Source organism: Labeo rohita, chromosome 14 (assembly GCF_022985175.1).
Source record: "Labeo rohita strain BAU-BD-2019 chromosome 14, IGBB_LRoh.1.0, whole genome shotgun sequence".
Taxonomy (NCBI): domain Eukaryota; kingdom Metazoa; phylum Chordata; class Actinopteri; order Cypriniformes; family Cyprinidae; genus Labeo; species Labeo rohita.
Window position 1 is genome coordinate 24,349,137 of NC_066882.1, and position 21,143 is coordinate 24,370,279.

At 35.5% G+C, this 21,143-nt stretch overlaps 1 protein-coding gene across 1 annotated transcript; it reads right to left on the bottom strand.

Annotated features, from left to right (window-relative positions):
* Positions 1 to 883: 883 nt before the first annotated feature.
* LOC127175751 (soluble guanylate cyclase 88E-like) lies at positions 884 to 16,366 on the bottom strand. Its single transcript, XM_051126999.1, has 19 exons — positions 16,319 to 16,366; positions 16,010 to 16,186; positions 14,524 to 14,664; positions 14,213 to 14,352; positions 13,946 to 14,080; positions 13,648 to 13,771; positions 13,446 to 13,565; positions 12,421 to 12,505; positions 12,231 to 12,317; positions 10,382 to 10,499; positions 10,152 to 10,281; positions 9,563 to 9,709; positions 8,825 to 8,971; positions 8,593 to 8,749; positions 7,860 to 7,969; positions 6,462 to 6,551; positions 5,716 to 5,862; positions 3,647 to 3,784; positions 884 to 3,557 (listed from the first exon to the last, which is right to left on the bottom strand). Exons 2-19 carry the CDS (start codon positions 16,127 to 16,129, stop codon positions 3,399 to 3,401), a joined length of 2,295 nt encoding a protein of 764 aa, XP_050982956.1. The 5' UTR covers positions 16,130 to 16,186; positions 16,319 to 16,366; the 3' UTR covers positions 884 to 3,398.
* Between the last annotated feature and the right edge of the window lie 4,777 nt (positions 16,367 to 21,143).

A 21,143-nucleotide genomic window follows, 5' to 3' on the forward strand; every position in this document is an offset into this window, starting at 1 on the left:
GACTCCAGCAGGAGAAGACATCTGAAAGATACTAAATCACTTGTTAATATTATTTTCTTTTTCTTTCTTTTTCTCTTTCTTTCTTTCTTTTTCTTTATTTCTTTCCTTCTTTCCTTCTTTTTTAAAGGGGTCATCGGATGCAAAGTTCACTTTTACATGTTGTTTGAACATTAATTAAAAATCCATGCAGTGGTTTTTAATTCATCTGTAAAAATAATATCCTCTTTTTCAAATCGAGCCATTCTCAGATGCCTGTCGGTTTAATTTAAATAAAAAATACACTATGCTGTATACTTTTATTCAGAAAGCATACATTACATTGATCAAAAGTGACAGTTAAAACATGTTACAAAAGATTTCCATTTTAAATAAATGCTGTTCTTTTCAACATTATATTCATCATTAAATCCTGTAATTAAAAAGTGTATCAGTTTCTACAAAAATATTAACCAGCACAAATGTTTTCAACTCTGATCACAATCAGAAATATCAACATATTTGAATGATTTCTAAAGAATCATGTGACACTGAAGATTGGAGTAATAATGCTGAAAATCCAGCTTTTTATCACAGGAAGAAATTACATTTTAAAATATATTCAAATAGAAAATAATAATGATTTTTTAAAAATTAAATAAATGCAGCTTTGGTGCACATAAGAGAGAAAAAACACAAACCACAAATGTATAAACTTATAACATTGTCTGGCTGGTTGAAAAACAGAATATAGCTTTATGAATTTCTTTGTCGATTCTGTTGTACTTGGTCTCATAACTGAAACTTAAATGATTGTTTTCTGCATAAATAATATAATGCACCAGAGGTGTTGTGTGAAATTATTGAGCCTGCTTGTGATTTACTGTAATATAGTGAACAACAGTGATTAAATAAGTCACACTGACACTTCTGCTTTATTGTCACATCACCTTGAGGAAACAAATAGGCAGTACAGAAAGCAAAAAACACACAGGCACAGAGAAAAGTCAAAAATTTCAGACAGGCAAAACAGAGAGAGAAAAAGATCAGAAGATTCTTGTTTCTGAACGATGTAATACAGTAAGATCTCAGTGCTGGTGAATGTAATTTCAAGTTTGAGAAAAGCTGCAAAGTGTTGTCTGTGATGGTAAATTACCACTTGAAATAATTGTGACCCATCTCTCATTTTATAAAGACAAACAAAAATAAGTGATTACAGTAAAACACTTACAATGGAAGTCAGTGGGGCATTGCACTGGGATAAATCTTTCTAAAATATTCTAGAATCAAGACATAAATGTGTTAACAGGACAGTGGCACCACTAACTGTTGTGCAAAAATATATCCTATTTTCTACTCTATCCGTGACCATTTAAAGTTGATAAACACAGTAACTCTCACACTAAACATGACAGCAGTCAGTGATGTGTAGCACCACTATCTACAACGTGCTATACATAGATGAAACTCCATTTACAGGAATTACATGATGCAGCTGTAGAGCCCCATTGTTTAAAGGAACGATTTTACAGCTCAAATTTCTGTACAGAAGAATTACTGTAAGTGCTTTAACAAGAGCATTATAAGTGCATTATACTCTAATCATGACTTTTGTTTGTTTTTTTGAAGCTGAGAGGAAAGTTCAAATTATTTCCTGTGGTAATGGACCACGTCATGCACAATGTTGACAGACAAAGTACAAAAACCAGAACATTTCATTTCAACAGCAAATGAGCCTTCAGGAGCACAAACTAAATACTGGACGAATCATGGACGAAAACTGTTTAGGTCATATTTTACCACAATAAAAAGCAAAAATTAAATTAAAATTAAAATTAATTATTAAGAAATTAATACTTTTATTCAGAAGGAACATATTTAATTTAATAAAATTACATGCCAAAATAAATAAATACATTCCAAATGTCCAATAAATCCCGTATTTTTTTTTTTAAAGATTTATTTTTGGCATGTTTATGCCTTTATTTAGACAGTGTAGGTAAGACAGGAAACAAAGTGGGAGGGATCGGGAAAGGTCCACGAGCCAGGATTCGAACTCGGGACTATGGGATATGTTGGCGCGCTAACCACGAGGCCATTGGCTCTGACATAAATCTGTTTTTTTTTTACTTTCTATTCATCAAAGAATCCTGAAAAAAAAAATGCATTACTGTTTCAGCACAAAACAAAATATTTTCTAAAATTAAAAACACGTATTTAATATTACTGATGTATTTTGGATAAATAAATGCAGCTTTGGTAAGCAGAGGATACCTCTTTCAAAAACATTAAATAATCTTATATATAAAATTCTACCATTATTTTAATATGTTAAATTTTAAACATTTAAATAGAAAACAATTTAAACATTTAAACATAGTAAACATTTTAAGTAAGAGTTTCCTCAATTAACATTCTGAAAGAAAAGTATATATTATTTTAATGGCAAAATATTTACACATCATGATTTTATTTGTTGCACTGCTTAATTGATGCGCATTTAATTTAATTTAATTTAATTTAATTTTAATTTTAATTTTAATTATTTTTTTCTGGGCAGAATTATTTTAATTATTAAAAGAGAATCTGACATGTAATAATGTCAAATGTAAATAATGTCAAAAAGAAATAAATTATAAAATATTCGTACAGACACTGTAAAATTAAATTCCAAAACTTTCAAGGACTTTTCAAGCACTACTTTTTTTATTTTTAAGGACTTAAATCAGAGATCTCTCTGATCGAACAATGTCTTTCATTTCAAATTCTAAAAACAGAGAAATCGATAAATAAAAATACTAAGAATACAATTTGAACTCCCAATCTGAAACAAATGATTCACAATATGTGATCCAATTGGAGCGCTTCGAATCAGTGAATCATTTTGCGACGCAGTGGTTTGGTTTGGTTCATCTGTTACTCTTTTTGCGTCTTCAGCCATGTTCACACAACAAGTACAAGTACTTTAAGTACTTTAAGCACCTTGTACGAACTCTGTATTTACTATTAAAATATTATTATTAAACAGAATAAAATAACCTAAGGATTCATTTTTTCCATGTAAAACATTATTTTCTTTTTCTTTTTGATTGATGTAAAATGGGGTGAAATATGACCCTGTCATTTCTGTCAATATAAAGCAAAAACCAGCAAAAGGAAATAAAGATTTCTAAAGCTTTAACATGAATGAGAATAGAGATGAGAAGCCAACACAATAAGCACTTTTCAGTTCAATAATACATCTAATCTATGTACAAGACAATCCAGTGAATCCAATGTACAGAATTTCTTTGGGATACATATTCAGATCAATATCCATATGATTCTGAGAATGAACTATGAAAACCAAAAGGCTGAAACAGTCGAATGCTTTAAAAAGACTCTGAGAAATCAATTTCGAAGCCGTGTCATGATCACTGTGATTAGCACACAGAGCACATGGTGCTTTTCTCAGAGCCGGGGGAATCACAGGAGCCAGCGGGAGACTCCATTATTGAATCTCGACCGTCAAACTCGGCCGAGTCGAGTTCAATGTGCGGGTCCTGAAGGCTGCTGTCCTGAAGAGCATCCTTATAATGAGACTGAGAGAGAGTGTTTGATATTATCATGTGTCGTCGTGTGATATCTCATCACTCGTTCACACAAGCACAGAAATCACAGATCATCTCACCTTACTGACGGACGTTTCTTCAACCCGACACTCCTCCATGGACTCCTCCAGAGAGTTTCCAGAGGTTTCCATCTTCATGCGGTGAGAGCGGATAGATTTCACGTCGTCCTCATCCTCACCTGCCACTGAGGGGAACACCTGACGAGGAAAATCCATCGGAAAAATCATTAAGTGTTCTTAGCCATTCTGCAAACAGCTCTATAAAAAACATGATTCTCTAAAAAAGGTAAGTCTTTTCACGCATGGATTATTTTATTTTATTTTATTTTATTTTATTTTATTTTATTTTATTTTATTTTATTTTATTTTATTTTTATGTATTTATTTTATTTTATTTTATTTTATTTTATTTTATTTTTTATTTTATTTTATTTTACTTTACTTTATTTTAGCATTTTATTTTAGTACTTTGTAACAAAGATTTGTTTGGATGGTGTAAATGAGACAAAACGGTAATTTATTGTAGTTTAGTTTAGTAGTTCTTAACAAAGAACTGATTGAATGGTGTCAATTAGCCAAAAAGGACGTTTATTTCATTTCATTTCAATTGACTAGTTTTTAACCAAGAATTGAATCGATGGTGTAAATTAGCCAAACAGTATTTAATGTTTTTATTTTAGATTAGATTAGTTTAGTCGTTTTTAACAAAGAATTTATTGGATGGTGTCAATTATTTCATTTTATTTTACTAGTGTTAAACCAAGAATAGGTTAAAGGAGAACCCCACTTCCAGAATGACAATTCACAAATAATTTACACACCCCCTTGTCATCCAAGATGTTCATGTCTTTCTGTCTTCAGTCGTAAAGAAATTATGGTTTTTGAGGAAAACATTTCAGGATTTTTCTGCATATAACGGACTTCATTGGTGCCCCAATTTGAACTTCCAAAATGTAGTTTAAATGCAGCTTCAAATGGCTCTAAATGATCCCAGCTGAGGAAGAAGGGTCTTATCTAGTGAAACGATCGGTCATTGTTTTCGAAAAATAAAAATATGTATACTTTTTAAGCACAAAAGCTTGTGTAGCACAGGCTCTGGGATCCGTGTTCTTGAATGATTCGTTCATTTGGAACGAATCTTTAATGTGACTCGGGAAGAACGAGTCGTCTCGGGGAGTGATTCGTTCAGTTGCGCATGCGCAACATCCTATTAGGTTTTGTACTGGAATTAGTTCACCTGTTTTGAGTCTTCGGGTTTTTCGAGTCTTATCTTACGGGGCTGTCATGTGATGCTGATTTTGCTAAAATAAATGAAATGACTCAAAAAAAGATTCGTTCATTTTGCTGAATGAGACTCAATGATCCGAACTTCCCATCACTACTACGAATCACGTCTTCGAATCACAACAAGTTCATCTGTGTACTCCGGCTCAAAAAGGTAGAGTATGTCGAAAAACTCCATCTTATTTTCTCCTCCAACTTTAGAATCATCTGACATCATTGTACCTTTTTGTTTTGTAAAAGTACTTGCTTTGTAATAACTGGGTCTGTAGTTCCGCCTACGTCCATGTGACCTTCCGACGTGTTTCAGTAGTACGTAAATGCGCATCCCAGAGCCTGTGCTACACAAGCTTTTGTGCCAAAAAAAATCGTTTCGCTAGATAAGACCCTTCTTCCTCAGCTGGGATCATTTAGAGCCCTTTGAAGCTGCATTTAAACTACATTTTGGAAGTTCAAAATTGGGCACCAATGAAGTCCATTATATGGAGAAAATCCTGAAATGTTTTCCTCAAAAACCATAATTTCTTTACGACTCTAGACAGGAAGACATGAACATCTTGAATGACAAGTGGGTGAGTACATTATTTGTGAATTTTTGTTCTGGAAGTGGACTTCTCCTTTAAATGGTGTAAATTAGCCAAAAGGTTTTTCATGTTTATTTTATTTTATTTTATTTTATTATTGAGATGTTAAAATGGTTTACAACAAGACCAGTAACATGCATTAACTACACTGCACTGTAACCACATTAAATTATAATTAAAAGTTAGATCAGTGCCTCAAACTCCATCTAAGATAACTGCTATGATCATTTTAACTCTTCTGCTCATAATATATCATGCATTTACCAGCACTTCCTCATCGATGGGTGGTTCGGGGGCAGAGATGGCTGCTTTACTGATAGTCTGGGCTTCAAATTGTGGGCAGGCGGCCTGAGCATTTCCATCTTTATCTCGCTTTCCTTTCAGCCAGTATGTCTCAATCTCCACATTGCCCTGTCAGAGAAAAACACATCATATTAATAAGTAGTTGTAGTTTGTTAGCGGAGCAGTCATATCTTTCAAATGAAACCATTATGCCTGTATTATGTTAAAATTCTGAGTATGAATGTTACATTCTGGAACAAAATGACCATAATTTGATTCCATATAATTCACTAAAAATCACAATATGAAAAAGAAAAACAGGTAAAACAGTTAACATTTAACACTATACTTCTCACAGTTTACAAATTAACATAAGAACATATATTCAAAACTACTATTTTAAATGTAATTCTTTTTAAGATTTTTTTAAATTGTTTATTTATTTTTTATTTGTGTGTATGCTTTCCTAAAGCTCAAAGTCACATAATCACATAAGAGAAATTATGTCCCAAAAAAAAAAAACATCTGAGTTTTTAATTTATTACTTTGTTAAAGCAACATCACTATTATTATTGCTCATTGTTCTTTCATAAGTGAACAGCACTAATTATAAAGGTGGTCAGACGGTTTATCGGATCAGTTCACTGGACCTCAGCTGTTCCTGTTTGAGGACGTCTGGGTAAACAAGTTCCAGGTCGATTTTTCAGTCCAGTTACTTAGCGACTGACCTTGATGGTGATGGTACCGCGTCTCTCGAAGATAAAGTGACTTCCTTTCAGGTGCTCATAAGTAGCGCTGCTCAGCTGTATGTGCATTTCCTATAAATAACAGATCAGTGGATCAATAGAGTCAAATGTCAATCAGACAGCAGGAGTTCAGGCCTGTAAACGGCCACTAGGAGTTCAGCCCTACTATAAACAGAGAAACGCTCAATAAAATCAACAAACATCAGTCTAATGAGTGTGTGATATTATGGTGCTTTTGATTAAAACTGCACTAACCCCATCATTCCTGCTTCAAATGCACAAATTAAAGATGCACAAATGTCTGTGCAGTATAGTAGGGTGACCAGATGTGCCACTTCCCCGGGAACACATTCAGCACAGGATTTCTAAATTGCTTAAATTAACCAGGTGTTGGTTGTTTGCATTGTGCACTTTGATACAACGACAACCTGGCTATTTTAGGCAATTTAGAAATCCTGTGCTGAACGTGTCCCCGGGAAGTGGCACATCTGGTCACCCTATAATAAAAGGCTGTTATGATTCCTCAAATCAGTTCGAGTACTGCAGGGCTCAACATTAAGCCTTGACATGTGCTTGCCCTTTAGACAAGTAAATCATTCACTTGTCCGAGTAACAAAGTTAATGTCCAGGGCAAAAAAAAAAAAAACTTTTTTTGTTGTTGTTGTTGTTTGCTCTAGTGAAACTGCAAATGCAATTGTAAAATATAATGTTACAATATAAGTACAATATAATGTTATAAAATGAATGTTTTACTTTTTTTAACATATAAATCTTAAATGTAGTACTTTTAAATATGAAACCAAACCACCAGTAGATGTCACTGTCTTAATGAATGAGTCACTGATTCAACCAATTCGTTCAAACAGCTAATAAAGCAAGTCACTGTCTTTATCCTTAAACGTGCTATTTAGCAAGTTTAGCGTCTAAATGCAGCTAAAGTAAACAGGCTCGTCACTCCACAGAGAGAAGAGAGGGGCGGGGCGAGCAGAGCTCATTAACATTTAAAGCAACCTCGACCAGAACAGGATGATTTTTGCAGAGCTGATTTTGGCAAGGTAAAAAAGGTGTTATTTACACTACCATTGAGAATTTTTAATCAAAGTATATTATAGACTTTTCATTAAGACCCTAAAGAATCATATCAACTTATGGAAAATGGCCATCCGATGACCCCTTTAAGTCATTTTAAAGACTATTGTTTGCTTAGGTCTATTTTTATTACCTAGTTATTATCCAATTACTCAATTAATTGTCCGAATAATCAACAGATTACTCAAATACCAAAATAATCGTTAGTGACAGCCCCAGTGTAATATATATGATAAAGTATAATAAAGAAACTGAAAATACTGTATGTATGAAGTTGCACTTTCCATCTACCTTCCCATTGCTCTCCATGGCAGAAGCCGTGTGGACTGTATCACCATGAAGACCGTAGCGAGGCATCTTGTGACCTACGACCCCAGCGACCACCATACCAGAGTGAATTCCTAAAAGCAGCATGACAGTGGTCAAAATAGCACAGTCATAATAATTTTAACAATATAAAGTCCTTGTCAAACAGCTCTTTTCCAAAACCTAATGAGCATCTTGAAAGAAATCAAGACTTATATTTAGCAAGGATGCATTAAATTGATCAAAAGGGACTGTAAAGACATTAATAATGTTACAAAATAATTCTATTTTAAATTAATGCTGTTCTACTTATCACAGAATGCTGAATGCTGATGATAATAACGATATTAGAATGATTTCTAAAGGATTATGTGACACTGTAGACTGGAGTAATGATGCTAAAAAATCCAGCTTTGTATCACAGAAATAAATTACATTATAAAATGTGTTCAAATACAAAACAGTTATTTTAAATTGCGATATTACGGTTTCACTATATTTTCGATCAAATAATTGCATCTTTTGCTTCTCAAAAAATCGTACTGATGCCAAAACTTTTAAACCTAGTGTATATTGCATGAAATTGTTCTAAAAAAAAATTTAAATGTATTTTAATAATAAAAAAATCATTCAAAATGTACAAAAAAAAAGAGATTAATATTTTCTCTGAGATCTACACAATAACCCTCATGCAAGTAATTAATAAGAGAAGACGTACCCACGCGAATCTGGATGTTGTTGCCATTGGACGGGTCTTTGAGATGATCAATAGAGCGAACCATATCTAGAGCCATGTCGCAAATATTGTGAGCGTGATACTTCGTCTTTTCTGGAGCGCCTGCCACCACCATGTAGGCATCACCTATAGTTTCGACCTGAAACACACACACGAGTGTGAGAAACATGTTTATTAACATGATCACGCTGGATCTCCGAAGTAATGATCTCACCTTAAACACTCTGTGTTTCTCACTGAGCGTGTCAAAGAGCGTGTACATGGTGTTGAGCATGGAGACCACCTGCATGGGGGTGATATGACTGCAGATACGAGTGAAGCCCACCACATCGCTGAACAGGATGGTCACATCAGGAAACACCTGAAAAAGGTCAGATCTGGATGTTGATGATCAAAAGCCAAAACTAAAGATTCCCACTGAGATGCTGTAGACTGATTAAAACAGTCATAGTTTAAAGAAGAGTAAACCAAAAAAATAAAATTGTGAATAGGTGCCATCAGAATGAGAGTACAGCTGATAAAAACATCACAATAATCCACAAGCAATCCACACCACTCCAGTCCAACAATTAACATCTTGTGAAGTGAAAAGTTGCATGTTTGTAAGAAACAAATCCACCATTAAGGTGTTTTTCATTTATCAGCTGTCTGGACAATCATTCTGATGGCACCCATTTACTGCAGAGGATCTATATGTGATGCTACATTTCTCCAGGTCTGTTCCCATGAAGAAACAAGCTCTTTTACATATTTGATGGCCGTAGGATGAGCACATTTTAGCATGCTGGGAAGGACGCTGAAGTGTGGAGAAATGGCTGCTCTCTAAAAGTTTTAGAGAAACTTCCAGGAAAAAAATGTTCATGAAAATCCAAAAATACAAATGGAAAAACAAGACTAATTGGTTTCGACACTTGTAACACCTGCATTAAGTTAAAGGTGCAGATGTCCTAACCTCACAGGTGTTCACAGCTGGTTCTCCCTTTCGCAGTCGCTTAGCAACAGGTTTGGGAATCATTCTGTACAGAAGATCATCTGTCTTCTTCATCTCGTAGTCCAACATTTTCATGCTTTCCTCTAATTTACTGGATTTCTTTTGCTCCTGTAGGGTAGAAAGAGAAAAACAAAGATACAGAGATATAATAAGAGCCACTAACGTGTTGATGAGGATGCTTTTATACTTTAAAATGGACCACTAAGGGAATCAAATAAAAAATAAATCAATTCTACAATGCATTCGCACTGAACTTAGAATTGGCTTAGATCTGTAGGGCATTTTTATACATCAGGGTCCATTTCAAAGTGGTTCAAAGTGAAATAAAATAAACTGAGATATAAAAAATAACTTGTATAAATATAACGGTGTATTTCAACTACTTGCCAAAGCTACATTTCTCATTTTCATTTAGTTTGATGTATTTACATGTAAGTCAAAGAGTGCAAGAGTGACGTGCATGGAGCAAACCAAGCTTAATGAGGTTGATCTGGATTTCTGTTAATGAGTCTGTCAAAAGCAGGATGCTCTTGAGGCCTGACAGCTGTACCTGTATGAGGGCTCTCTTGAGCTCTTCAGACTGCTGAGTTCCTGCCAGCACCAGATCTCTGCTCGAGTCATGCATGCTCAGGTCATTGATGTACAGACCTGTCTTAAACATGGCACTTAAACTCTCCATGCTGCAAAGACACACACATACACACAGAATCTGATTTTAGACACTGTAATTGTTATGCAAACCCAAAAATTATTGGACTCTTGTGTGTGTTTGTGTCTTACACTGGAGTACCCAGGAAGATAATGGACTCCCACTCTGGCATGTATCTCATCTGACCCTTCAGTTTGAGGCAGCGGCTACCATCACCCCAGCTCTCCATTGCATTAGCGCTGTTTCCATCTGACACCATTAGAGGACAACAAACATGGCAGCATTACTTTATGATTGCGTTTTTCTCCTGAATGTTACAGTGCCTTGCGAAAGTATTCATACCCCTTCATTTTTTTTCACATTTTATGTTGCTGTGTTAAACTGTTTTAAATTACTTTTTTTTCACATCAATCTACACTCCATGTACCATAATGACAAAGCAAAAACTGATTTGTCACAACTTCATACATTTATTAAGAATAAAAAAAACTGAAATATGTGCATAGTATTCATACCCTTAACTCAGTACTCAGCTGAAGCACCAACAGCCTCAAGTCTTTTTGGGTGTGATGCGACAAGATATGCAACAACATTTGGTAATTATCTGCCACTTTTCGCCTCACCTCTCACCTCACTCTGTCAGCTTGGATGGGGGTAGATGCACATTTTCAGGCTTCTCCAGAAATATTTGATTGGGTTAAAGCCCAGGCTGTTGCTGGGCCACTCAAGGACATTTACAGAGTTATCTATAAGCCACTCTTGCTGTGAGCTTAGGGTCATTGTCCTACTGGAAAGTGAACCTTCTGTGCAGTCTGAGGTTCTGAATGCTCTGGACTGGGTTTTCATTAAGGATATCTCAATATTTTGATGCATTGAGCTTTTCTTCTACTCTGATGAGTCCCTCAGTCCCTGCTGTTGAAAAACAGCCCCACAGCATGAGGTTGCAACCAGCACACTTTACTGTTGAGATGGTACTCTGCAGGTGATGAGCAGTGCCTGTTTTCCTCCATACAAGATGCTTGGAATTGAGGTTTATCAGACCAGAGAATCTTGTTTCTCACAGTCTGAGGGTCCTTTAGGTGCTTGCAAATTCCAAGTGTGTTTTCATATGTCTTCACCGAGGAGAGGATTGAGACCGCCATTAAGACCGGATTGGTGGAGTTTTTCAGTGATGTTTGTCCTTCAGTAAGTTTCTCCCAACTGCACATATATGGAGCTCAACCAGAGTGACCATCAGGATCTTGGTCACCAATCTAACCAAGACCCTTCTCCATCAATGATGAGTCTTCGTTCTTTCAAACTCCTGATTGTTTCAAACTTCTTCCATTAAGGGTAATGAAGACTACATGCTTCTGTGAACCTTCAATGCAGCAGATTTTTTCTAAACTCTTCCCCCGATGTGTGGCTTGACACAATCCTGTCACTGAGCTCTACAGGGAGTTCCTCTGACCTCAGGGCTTGGTTTTTGCTCTGATATGCATTTTAAGCTGTTAGTCATTTTAATAAGACATGTGTGCCTTTTAAATCATACCCATTCAATTGAATTTGCCACAGGTCAACTTCACTTTAGGTGTAGTCATATCTACAAGCAATATGAATGCTGTTCCAGATACAAATACTTATGCAATGGAATCATTTAGGTTTTTTAGTAAATTTGCAAAGATGCTAAAAACCCATATGGAGTGTAGATTGATGTGGGGAAAAAAGTAATTTAAAGCAGTTTAACATAAGTAAGCAACATAACAAAATGTGAAAAAAATGAAGGGGTATGAATACTTTTGGAAAGCACTGTAAATTTAGAGAAGCTAGATTTCATTTTAATGTTAAAGTCAACCTGAACCCTCATAATATTGTTTTAAAACTTATTTATCTCCTCTTGTTTTGTTTAAAAACTCATATGACTTCAAATCAATTAAATATGCTTTACTGGCATAACTGTGTGCAGTATCACTGTCCAAAATGGACAAAGAAGTGACTGACCTTTATAATCATCCCCTATAATTGACTGAAAGGCCATCAGCTCCACGTCCACATCCGCCGAGCGATTGGCGTTCTCATAATCCGAGTCTGTGAGACACATAGAACAGAATCATCTCATGAAAACAAATTGGATCCAGCTGTAGATCTGAGATCTTCAGTGAATGCAGATGGTCAGTAGGACCTTCCTTACTCTGCACTCTGTTATGAAGGTTCCTCTCTCGCTTCACCGGCTCCTTAGACATGATCTCAAACAGGTTGTTGGGATGGGAGATGATCTATCACAGAATCCAGTGATCAGTTTATTGACTGATTTTTTCAACATAAAGATGTAAATGTGATACAACACTCTTTTATTAAAGCTCTTAAAGAATTAGTTCACTTCCAGAATAAAAATTTCCTGATAATACACTCATGAGATGTTCTTTCTTCAGTCAAAAAGAAATTAAGTTTTTGGAGGAAAAAATTCCAGAATTGTTCTCCATATAGTGGACTTCAATGGGGATCGATGGGTTGAAGGTCCAAATTGCAGTTTCAGTGCAGTTTCAAAGTGCTCTACACAATCCCAGCCGGGGAATAAGGGTCTTATCTAGCGAAACGATCCTTAATTTTCTAAAAAAAAAAAAAAAAAAAAAATACATTTTTATACTTTTTAACAACAAATGCTTGTCTTGACAGAAGTACCGACCCAGTGTTTACAAAGTGAACATTCAAAGAATGTCAAACGGCTTTACACAAAAAAGGTAAAACAACAATGTTGGACAATTTTGAAGTTGGGCGAAAAAATTAGTTTTTCGCTGTACCGTAGCTTTTTGAACCGGAGTATAAGGACGAAGAACTAACCGTGACTTTTCCAGCATGATTACGCAATGCATAAATTTGTGGACGCGCATAGCAGAGCTATAGTGCAAGATAAGCATTTGTGGTTAAAAGTATATACATTTTATTTGGCTGATCTTTTCGCTAGATAAGACCCTTATTTCTCAGTTCGGATGGTGCAGAGCCCTTTGAAGCTGCAATTTGGACCTTCAGCCTGTTGATCCTCAGTGAAGTCCACTATATTGAGAAAAATCCTGGAATGTTTTCTTCAAAAACCTTAATTCTTTTTGACTGAAGAAAGAAAGACATGATCATCTTGGATGACACTGGGGTGAGTAAATTATCAGGAAATTTTTATTCTATAAGTGAACTAATCCTTTAATATTAAAAATGACTTGCCATGTTCCATGTGAACTCCACAAGAGGACGAGCAAGCAGAAAAGCATCATTGATCTTCTTTCCATCCAGATCAGGAAAGACGGTTGCCAATCCAGAGCCTACATTATGCACAACCATGTCCTATTGGATCAGAAAATACATATTATATACCATTGTGTAAGATGAGATGAGATGAAATAAGACGTGAGGAGAAGAAAGTCACCTGTCTGAACACAATGTTGAAGGGAAAAACTTCAAAGAAAAAGTCACTAGTGATGGGAAGGATCTCTTGTTCTTCTTCATCCTCTTTCTGGATATATCGATATGCAGAGTTATCAAAGTTTAATCTGAAATCAAAATACCATTGTTTTATTATACCTGCCATGTTACCTGTAGGGTTACAAATCTACAAACTCTGGTTACTATTTGAATTTTGTTAATAACATGGTACAGTTATTAAAAGGTGGTACCTGCATCAGGTTAATGGATTTGTTTCATTAACATGTTGTCAGGCGTCTCACCTCATGGTGACGTGTGAATAATCTCCCACTAGCTGCTCGGACAAAACCTCAACGTGGATGTCAGTGTCGTAGAACTGCTTTCCCATCTGTCTCAGCTGACCCATGGCGTAGTGCAGGTAACCTTTACGTTTGCTCCTGAACAAACACACAGAGAGTCAGGAACACAGAACATCAGCTGAACCCTGGTCTACTGTGACTTTGTTGAATTATGATGATAAATCAGGTTTTTGATCAACAAAAGCTTTCTTATTTGATACACACACACACCTGTAATGCAGTGTGACTCCTGTCGCCGATTCCTCCTGGCAGAAGAAGGTCGGTGGCTGGACTTTTGGGTAACTGAAGCGCAGGTACTCATGCAGGTTATCCAGACCATTCACAAAGTCACGCACATGGCGGCCTAACACCTGACACACAGTATGAGAGACAAAAATGCATAAACAATATGTAAACGCGTTTGAATATAGTGTGCATATCAATGCAGAGAGCAGAGGATGCAATACACAAATCAAGGATAAGGATGCTGTGCTACCTGGGTAAATCACAGCTTCCACAGACACACACAAATCTGAACGTACCTTGAGGATTCTGTCATACCCGTATTTCCCCACGAATCCCAGGAAATAAACCCCCCATGAGTTCATGAGCTCATTATAGGGGGTTCCTGTGACGCCACTCGCTGCTTTCGCGATACGAGGAATCACACTTTCACTGTAGACCTACACAAACACACACAAGCACATATACACTGAAAAAATTGTTGTAGAATTTACTTAGAAATACTTTTCATTTAGAAATTGCTACACTAATAATTACAGAAAAACTGTAAGTAAAAAATTGAAGTACACTACCAGTCAAAAGTTTTTGAACAGTAAGATTTGCAGTGTTTTTGAAGAAGTCTCTTCTGCACACCAAGCCTCCATTTATTTGGTCCAAAATACAGCAAAAAATAAGTATTTTGAAATATTCTTACTATTTAAAATAACTCCTTTCTATTTTAATATATTTTAAAATGTAATTTATTTCTGTGATCAAAGCTGAATTTTCAGCATCATTACTCTTGTCTTCAGTGTCACATGATCCTTTTGGTTCATTTTTATTACTATTATTATTATTATTATCAAAATATAAAACAGTTGAGTACATTTTTTCGGGGGGATTCTTTGATGAACAGAAAGATGCAAAGATCAGCATTTATCTGAATTTTTTTTTTTTTTTTGTAACATTATAGACTATACCATTCACACGCTTGGAGTCAGTATTTTTATACTGGATTATAGAAATTAATACTTTTATTTAGCAAGGATGCTTTAAATCGATCAAGAGCGATGATAAAGACATTTATATGTCACAAAAGATTTATATTTCAGATAAATGCCGTTCTTTTGAAATTTCTATTCATCAAAGAAACCTGAAAAAATTCTACTCAGCTGTTTTCAAAATTATTTTTGAGCAGCAAATTTGTTTATTAGAATGATTTCTGACACTAAAAATTCAGCTTTGAAATCACAGGAATAAATTACATTTTAAAATATATTCAAATAGAAAACAGTTATTTTAAATATTTAAACTTTTTTATTGTTTTGCTGCATTTTGTATCAAATAAATGGAGGCTTGGTGTGCAAAAGAGACTTCTTTAAAAAACGACAGCAGTATGGTAGATAGCAATTCATTGTTATAAAAATAAATAATTGTACTACTAGACACACAAAAACCAAATTAACTGAACAAAAGTTATTCATTATAATTTGTTTGTTTGTTTATAATTTAGCACCATGCCAGCTACCACCACCTATGTGCACAAAAAATATATATAATAATAATTTATGTGACATTTGACCTAGGAAAATTGAAAAAATACAAATAGATAGAATACATTATGGGTGATCCCTTAAGTGAAGGCACTTGTAACTATCTGAAACCATAACTATCTATTTATTTGTGCTACACTGATCCAACTCAGCTTGCTATTTTCATAAAGAATTTGTTTGCGTGTCTTAAAATGGACGTTTTTTACAAAAAATGTATTTGTCTTTCAGTCTAAGATCTTTAAGATATTCTAACCTGATGAGTGACGAAGGAGTGCAGTCTGACGTCGGCCCTCTCTCTGACCAGTTTCCACACATCATCACCGTACGACTCCTTAATGAAGTCATGAAGACTTTCACACAGCAGCCCGTACATCCTGTCTTCAAATCCTCACAAATCTGGAATCCAAATCTCACTCCAGATATTATGAAACTGTGAAACAATAAAAAAAAGGCAGCATCAAGAGATCATCATCTTCAAAAATACATCAGTCACAGTTGGCATGTTTGTCTGTTCTTTAATATCACATTAAAACTCAATGTATAGTGTGTGATGTGAACTGACCGCTTGTCTGCCCGTCTCAGAGGTTTGCAGCTCCTCCAGACACAGTCCCAGTCTTAAGAATCGTGCAGGAGGAGCTGGAATCATTTTAAAAAGAGCAGCACTTACTCAAACTCTTCAGATCTATTGTTGTGATGTCAACGTCTGGTGACTTTGAGTACTGACAGACGCAGACCTCTCACGCACACATGCTGCTCTTTCCTTTGACCTGGACTAAAGTTTTTTTTTTTTTTTTTTACACAATTTTACAATTGTATCATTTAATATAATGTGTGATATAACAGTAATCATGTTAGAAGAGGGTTAAATAGTTTATAGTTCCATGGTCCCATGAATGATTAATGCATATGTCATTCAAACATTTAGGATCAGCAGGACTTTTTTTTTTTTTTTAAGTAATTAATACTTTTACTGAGCAAGGACGCATTAAATTGATTAAATGTGAGTGACAGCAAATAGATTTATGTTATAATCAGTGCTGGCTAGTAACAGATTTTATGTAATCTGGATTATGTTATCAGTTTTTTTAAAAATTAAGTACTTAAGATATATTCCAATTTTAAATGCTTAGAATCTCATTACAGTCACTTTTTACGGATTACATGATTGCATATTCACAATTATTCTTAATTGCCACTGTGGAAAAATTATTCATAATTTATTGGTTTTGGAAGACTTTGGGTGTGTAATGTTGAGTTAAACTGTTTTATCTGTTTTTGCAAATAAACAGTTTGCATTTTTAAGATTGAATTAATGATTAGGTTTTTAATCATCAACTCACTAATATAAAGTTTAATGCATTTTATAATGTTAATATAAAATATATTTGCTTTCTCTTTATCAATATGGTACATTTAATGGTAAGTTTAAAACAAGTTTAATAGAAAAGGTAATCTAAAAGTAATCTAAAATCTAAAAAGTAATCAAAAAGTAGTCAGAATAAATTACCTAAAATGAGTAACCTAGATTTTTTTACTAAATACAGTGCAGTAATACTATATACATATACATACATATATACACACTGTATATAAACTTCTCACAAGAAGAAAAGTAGAGTCTTCCTGTTTTTGTCTATAATCAATATGGTTTGTGTGGGAAGCCACAAAGTAAAAAGCACCATTTCATATCCACTTGTGCTTCATGATGCTGCACCTAAGTCACCCACACACACGTTTCTGGTGCTGATTCAGAATGAGAAGAGGAACTGACAGCTTTTTAGTTTCCTGCCAAAAACATTAAAAATGTGGGTCAGGTTAACACCTTTAAACACACAAAGAAAAACACAGTGCATCCGTACACCCCCGCGCACGCGCCTCTAGATTACATCTTTGTCAACTGAAAGTAGTGACGAATGGCCAGTGGGAAAAAAAAACTAATTAGTCATTGTAAAATTGAGTTTTCCAATCTCCACAAGAAGCGGTTTTCCAGCGTCCTCAAGGATTCTTATATAAAGGTGATTGTGTACCTGTTGACAGTATGACGGACATCAGTCCAAGTAGCTTTAGAGAAGATACAGAAGAAACTTTGCAGCTTAAACATGAAGGCGTCTGTGTGTTTTGTGTTTGCAGTGGTTTGTTGGTTCGCAGAGTACGCAGATTCACCAAAGATCCTCACACTCAGCAAAGTTATGAATGAACTCAACAAGATCTACCAGGGAATGGTAAGTAGGCTTCTAAAGATCTACGGATGGCATTTTTTTAATACACTTTTTACGTAAAATTGCCTTTTTTTTACCCTGTTTTTCTTCCTTTTTAACATAAAGGACAAAAACACAACTTTGGACTCACCCACCATTAACGACTTGAAGGTAAGAAACAGTTTTTCTTCTCTTATCTTATTCTCAGTTATTTTACATCAAACTGGATACCGTCTGCAATCTAATATGACCACATAAATTAGGCTTGTTTCACAGCCGTTTCTGCAAAATTCAGTGATTGAGGGGGCTCTATCTGATCTGAGCACTGGTGCGTATTTATGTTTGTGCTCTAGAGAGCATCAAAGGTTTCTATTTACAACATATTTTGGCACCGTTAAGCAATGTAGCCAATCACAGACATATCTGTTGTATTTCTGAACGCAAAGGCCAATCAGAGCTGTTTAAGAAAAAGCTCAAAAAAAGGTTTTTGCTCAGTGCTCATCTTATTTTACCTAACTAGGTAAATAAGAGATTTCTTTTGCAGGGTAGAGAGCTTCATTGATCATTACGGAAGTTTGTGAGATTAATGCATTTTAATGATTATAAAGGTTGTTTGCAAATGAGCTATTACTAACAGTTCAATAAACAAGTTAATATTAACTGATTTAGATTTTAGATTCACTACTCTGATTTTGCCCTTTTCAATTATCTATATTTAAGAAAATAGTTCCATGCAAACTGTTGGTTTTAGTTTGATTTTTAAAGCATTTAAGTTATTTAAATAATTCAATATTTCTGTATTCACAACTTTATTCACATGCTTTAAGCATTAATCCCATAGCAATTTGCATTTTCATTTTTATTGTATTCAGCTCCTGTTTTGTCTGCCTTATCATCTAGTTATTTCTCCTTTCTTTCTCTGTTTTCCCGCCACTATTAACGACTATGATTACTTAGGTCACACCAATTGGACTCGGTTCATTATGTTGCCTGTGTAAGTTCCTGTTTCTTTTGCTTTTCCTTTGTCTGGTATTGTTGTCCATGTCATTGCTGTTTACCTATAGCCTGCTTTATTTAAAATAATAACTTTTGTTTAGGGAACCTTACTGCATGATGCCTGTTGGATCCTGGAAGAGTACGTTAATTTTGCACTATGGGTAGATGGATCCTTGTTTATCATGCAGCCGAGCCCAGTAACCAGCCAACCTTCACTCCACGTCAGGGATACTAAGCCAGAGCCCACACCTGCTGTGATGAACAAGCCAGAGACTGAGAAGTGGACAGAGCCAAGCATCGCCCCAGAGCCCGAGCCCCACTGTGAGTGTGATCAGGTGTGCGAGCCAGTCCTAACATCTGTGCCAGTAGTGGTATTAGCAGAGCTGAATACTAATAATTGGCTGATTGGGCAAAGGAGGTAGCGCTTCCCACCCTGCCCACCACCAATGGCTCTATTCTCCAGCCCTTCGCCAGCCCCTGGTCGCCCTCCAGAGCCTCTACCCTGCCTCCTCAGTTGGACTTTTACGGCGCGAGGATGGGTGGGGTGTACTGTGACAAGCATGCTCTGTTTTGGTTTCATTTTCATTGCATTCAGTTCCTGTTTTGTCTGCCTTATGCATAGTACACAATGTACGATTTTGGGCTGTCCCAGATGAATGATGACAAACATCAAAAAAACACTGTGATTTCTTTGGTCGTGGCTCCTTAATGGTGGTCCTGCTACGTCATACTGTGAGAGAGATTCAAAGACACGGTATTGCGACCAAAGATGAGGATTCAGATTGACCATTTCACAGTGTGTCTACTGACTAGCCAATTGATCATATGCACAGAGCGTTCTTTAGAACATCCGCATAATGATAAGCCGGCTCGTAAACTTCCAGTGAAGCTCATTTTATATGTGCTATATATAAGTGGAGACATATTATGCCCCTTTTTACAAGATGTAATATAAGTCTCAGGTGTCCCCAGAATGTGTCTGTGAAGTTTCAGCTCAAAATACCCCACAGATCATTTATTAAATTGTTTTGAAAATGCCTATTTTGAGTGGAAGCAGAAACACTGTGTTTTTGTGCATGTCCCTTTAAATGCAAATGAGCTGCTGCTCTCCGCCCCTTTTCCAGAATAGAGCAATGTATAAAACCAATTCAGATCAATACAAATTTTAAGTGGTAAAACATTTTCAGTTAATGCTATGGAAGTAACAGTATGCTAAAGTTTAACAGAAAATGCTGTATTATCATTAACAGAAGAGTAGGTAAATGGTACTGTAAATTTAGAATTTTCACAAATTTCAGAATTTTCCGTTTTTTAAAGGAAGGAAACATCCGTAATTTTAACAGAAATTGCCCTGGTAATTTTCTGTCAGTACATTATCAGTTTCTTTTAAGTCCACTTCCAGAACAACAATTTACAAATATTTTACTCACCCCCTTGTCATCCAAGATGTTCATGTCTTTCTGTCTTCAGTCACAAAGAAATTATGGTTTTTGAGGAAAACATTTCAGGATTTTTCTACATATAATGGACTTCATAGGTGCCCCGATTTTTGAACTTCCAAAATGTAGTTTAAATGCAGCTTCAAAGGGCTCTAAACGATCCCAGCCGAGGAAGAAGGGTCTTATCTAGCGAAACGATCGGTCATTTTTTTTTCGGAAAATAAAAATTTGTATACTTTTTAAGCATAAAAGCTTGTGTAGCACAGGCTCTGGGATGCACGTTCACGATGCTACAAATTAGTGATGGGTCGTTCTTGAACGATTCTTTCATTTTGAACGAATTTTTAATGTGACTCGGAAGAACGAGTCGTCTCAGTGAGTGATTCGTTCAGTCGCGCATGCGCAACATCCTATTAGGTTCTGTACTGGAATTGGTTCACCTGTTTCGAGTTTTCTTGTTTTTCAAGTCGTTCGTTCATCTTATGGGGCTGTCACATGATGAACAAATGACTCAAACCCGAAAACTTGTCAGATAAGAGGTGAGGTGAACTAATCATAGACTAAAGACCCAGGTAAACAATGAATGAATCTTTTCTCTTTTTTATAGCATTACAGTTTTGTTTTGTTTGTAGTGTGATCAGCGTTTGTGTAAGCAGTAGATGTGTTAGGGAAGTAACACGTAACATTTTAATTATATTTTGCTAAAATTAATGAAATGACTCGAAAAAAGGTTCATTCATTTTGCTGAACGAGA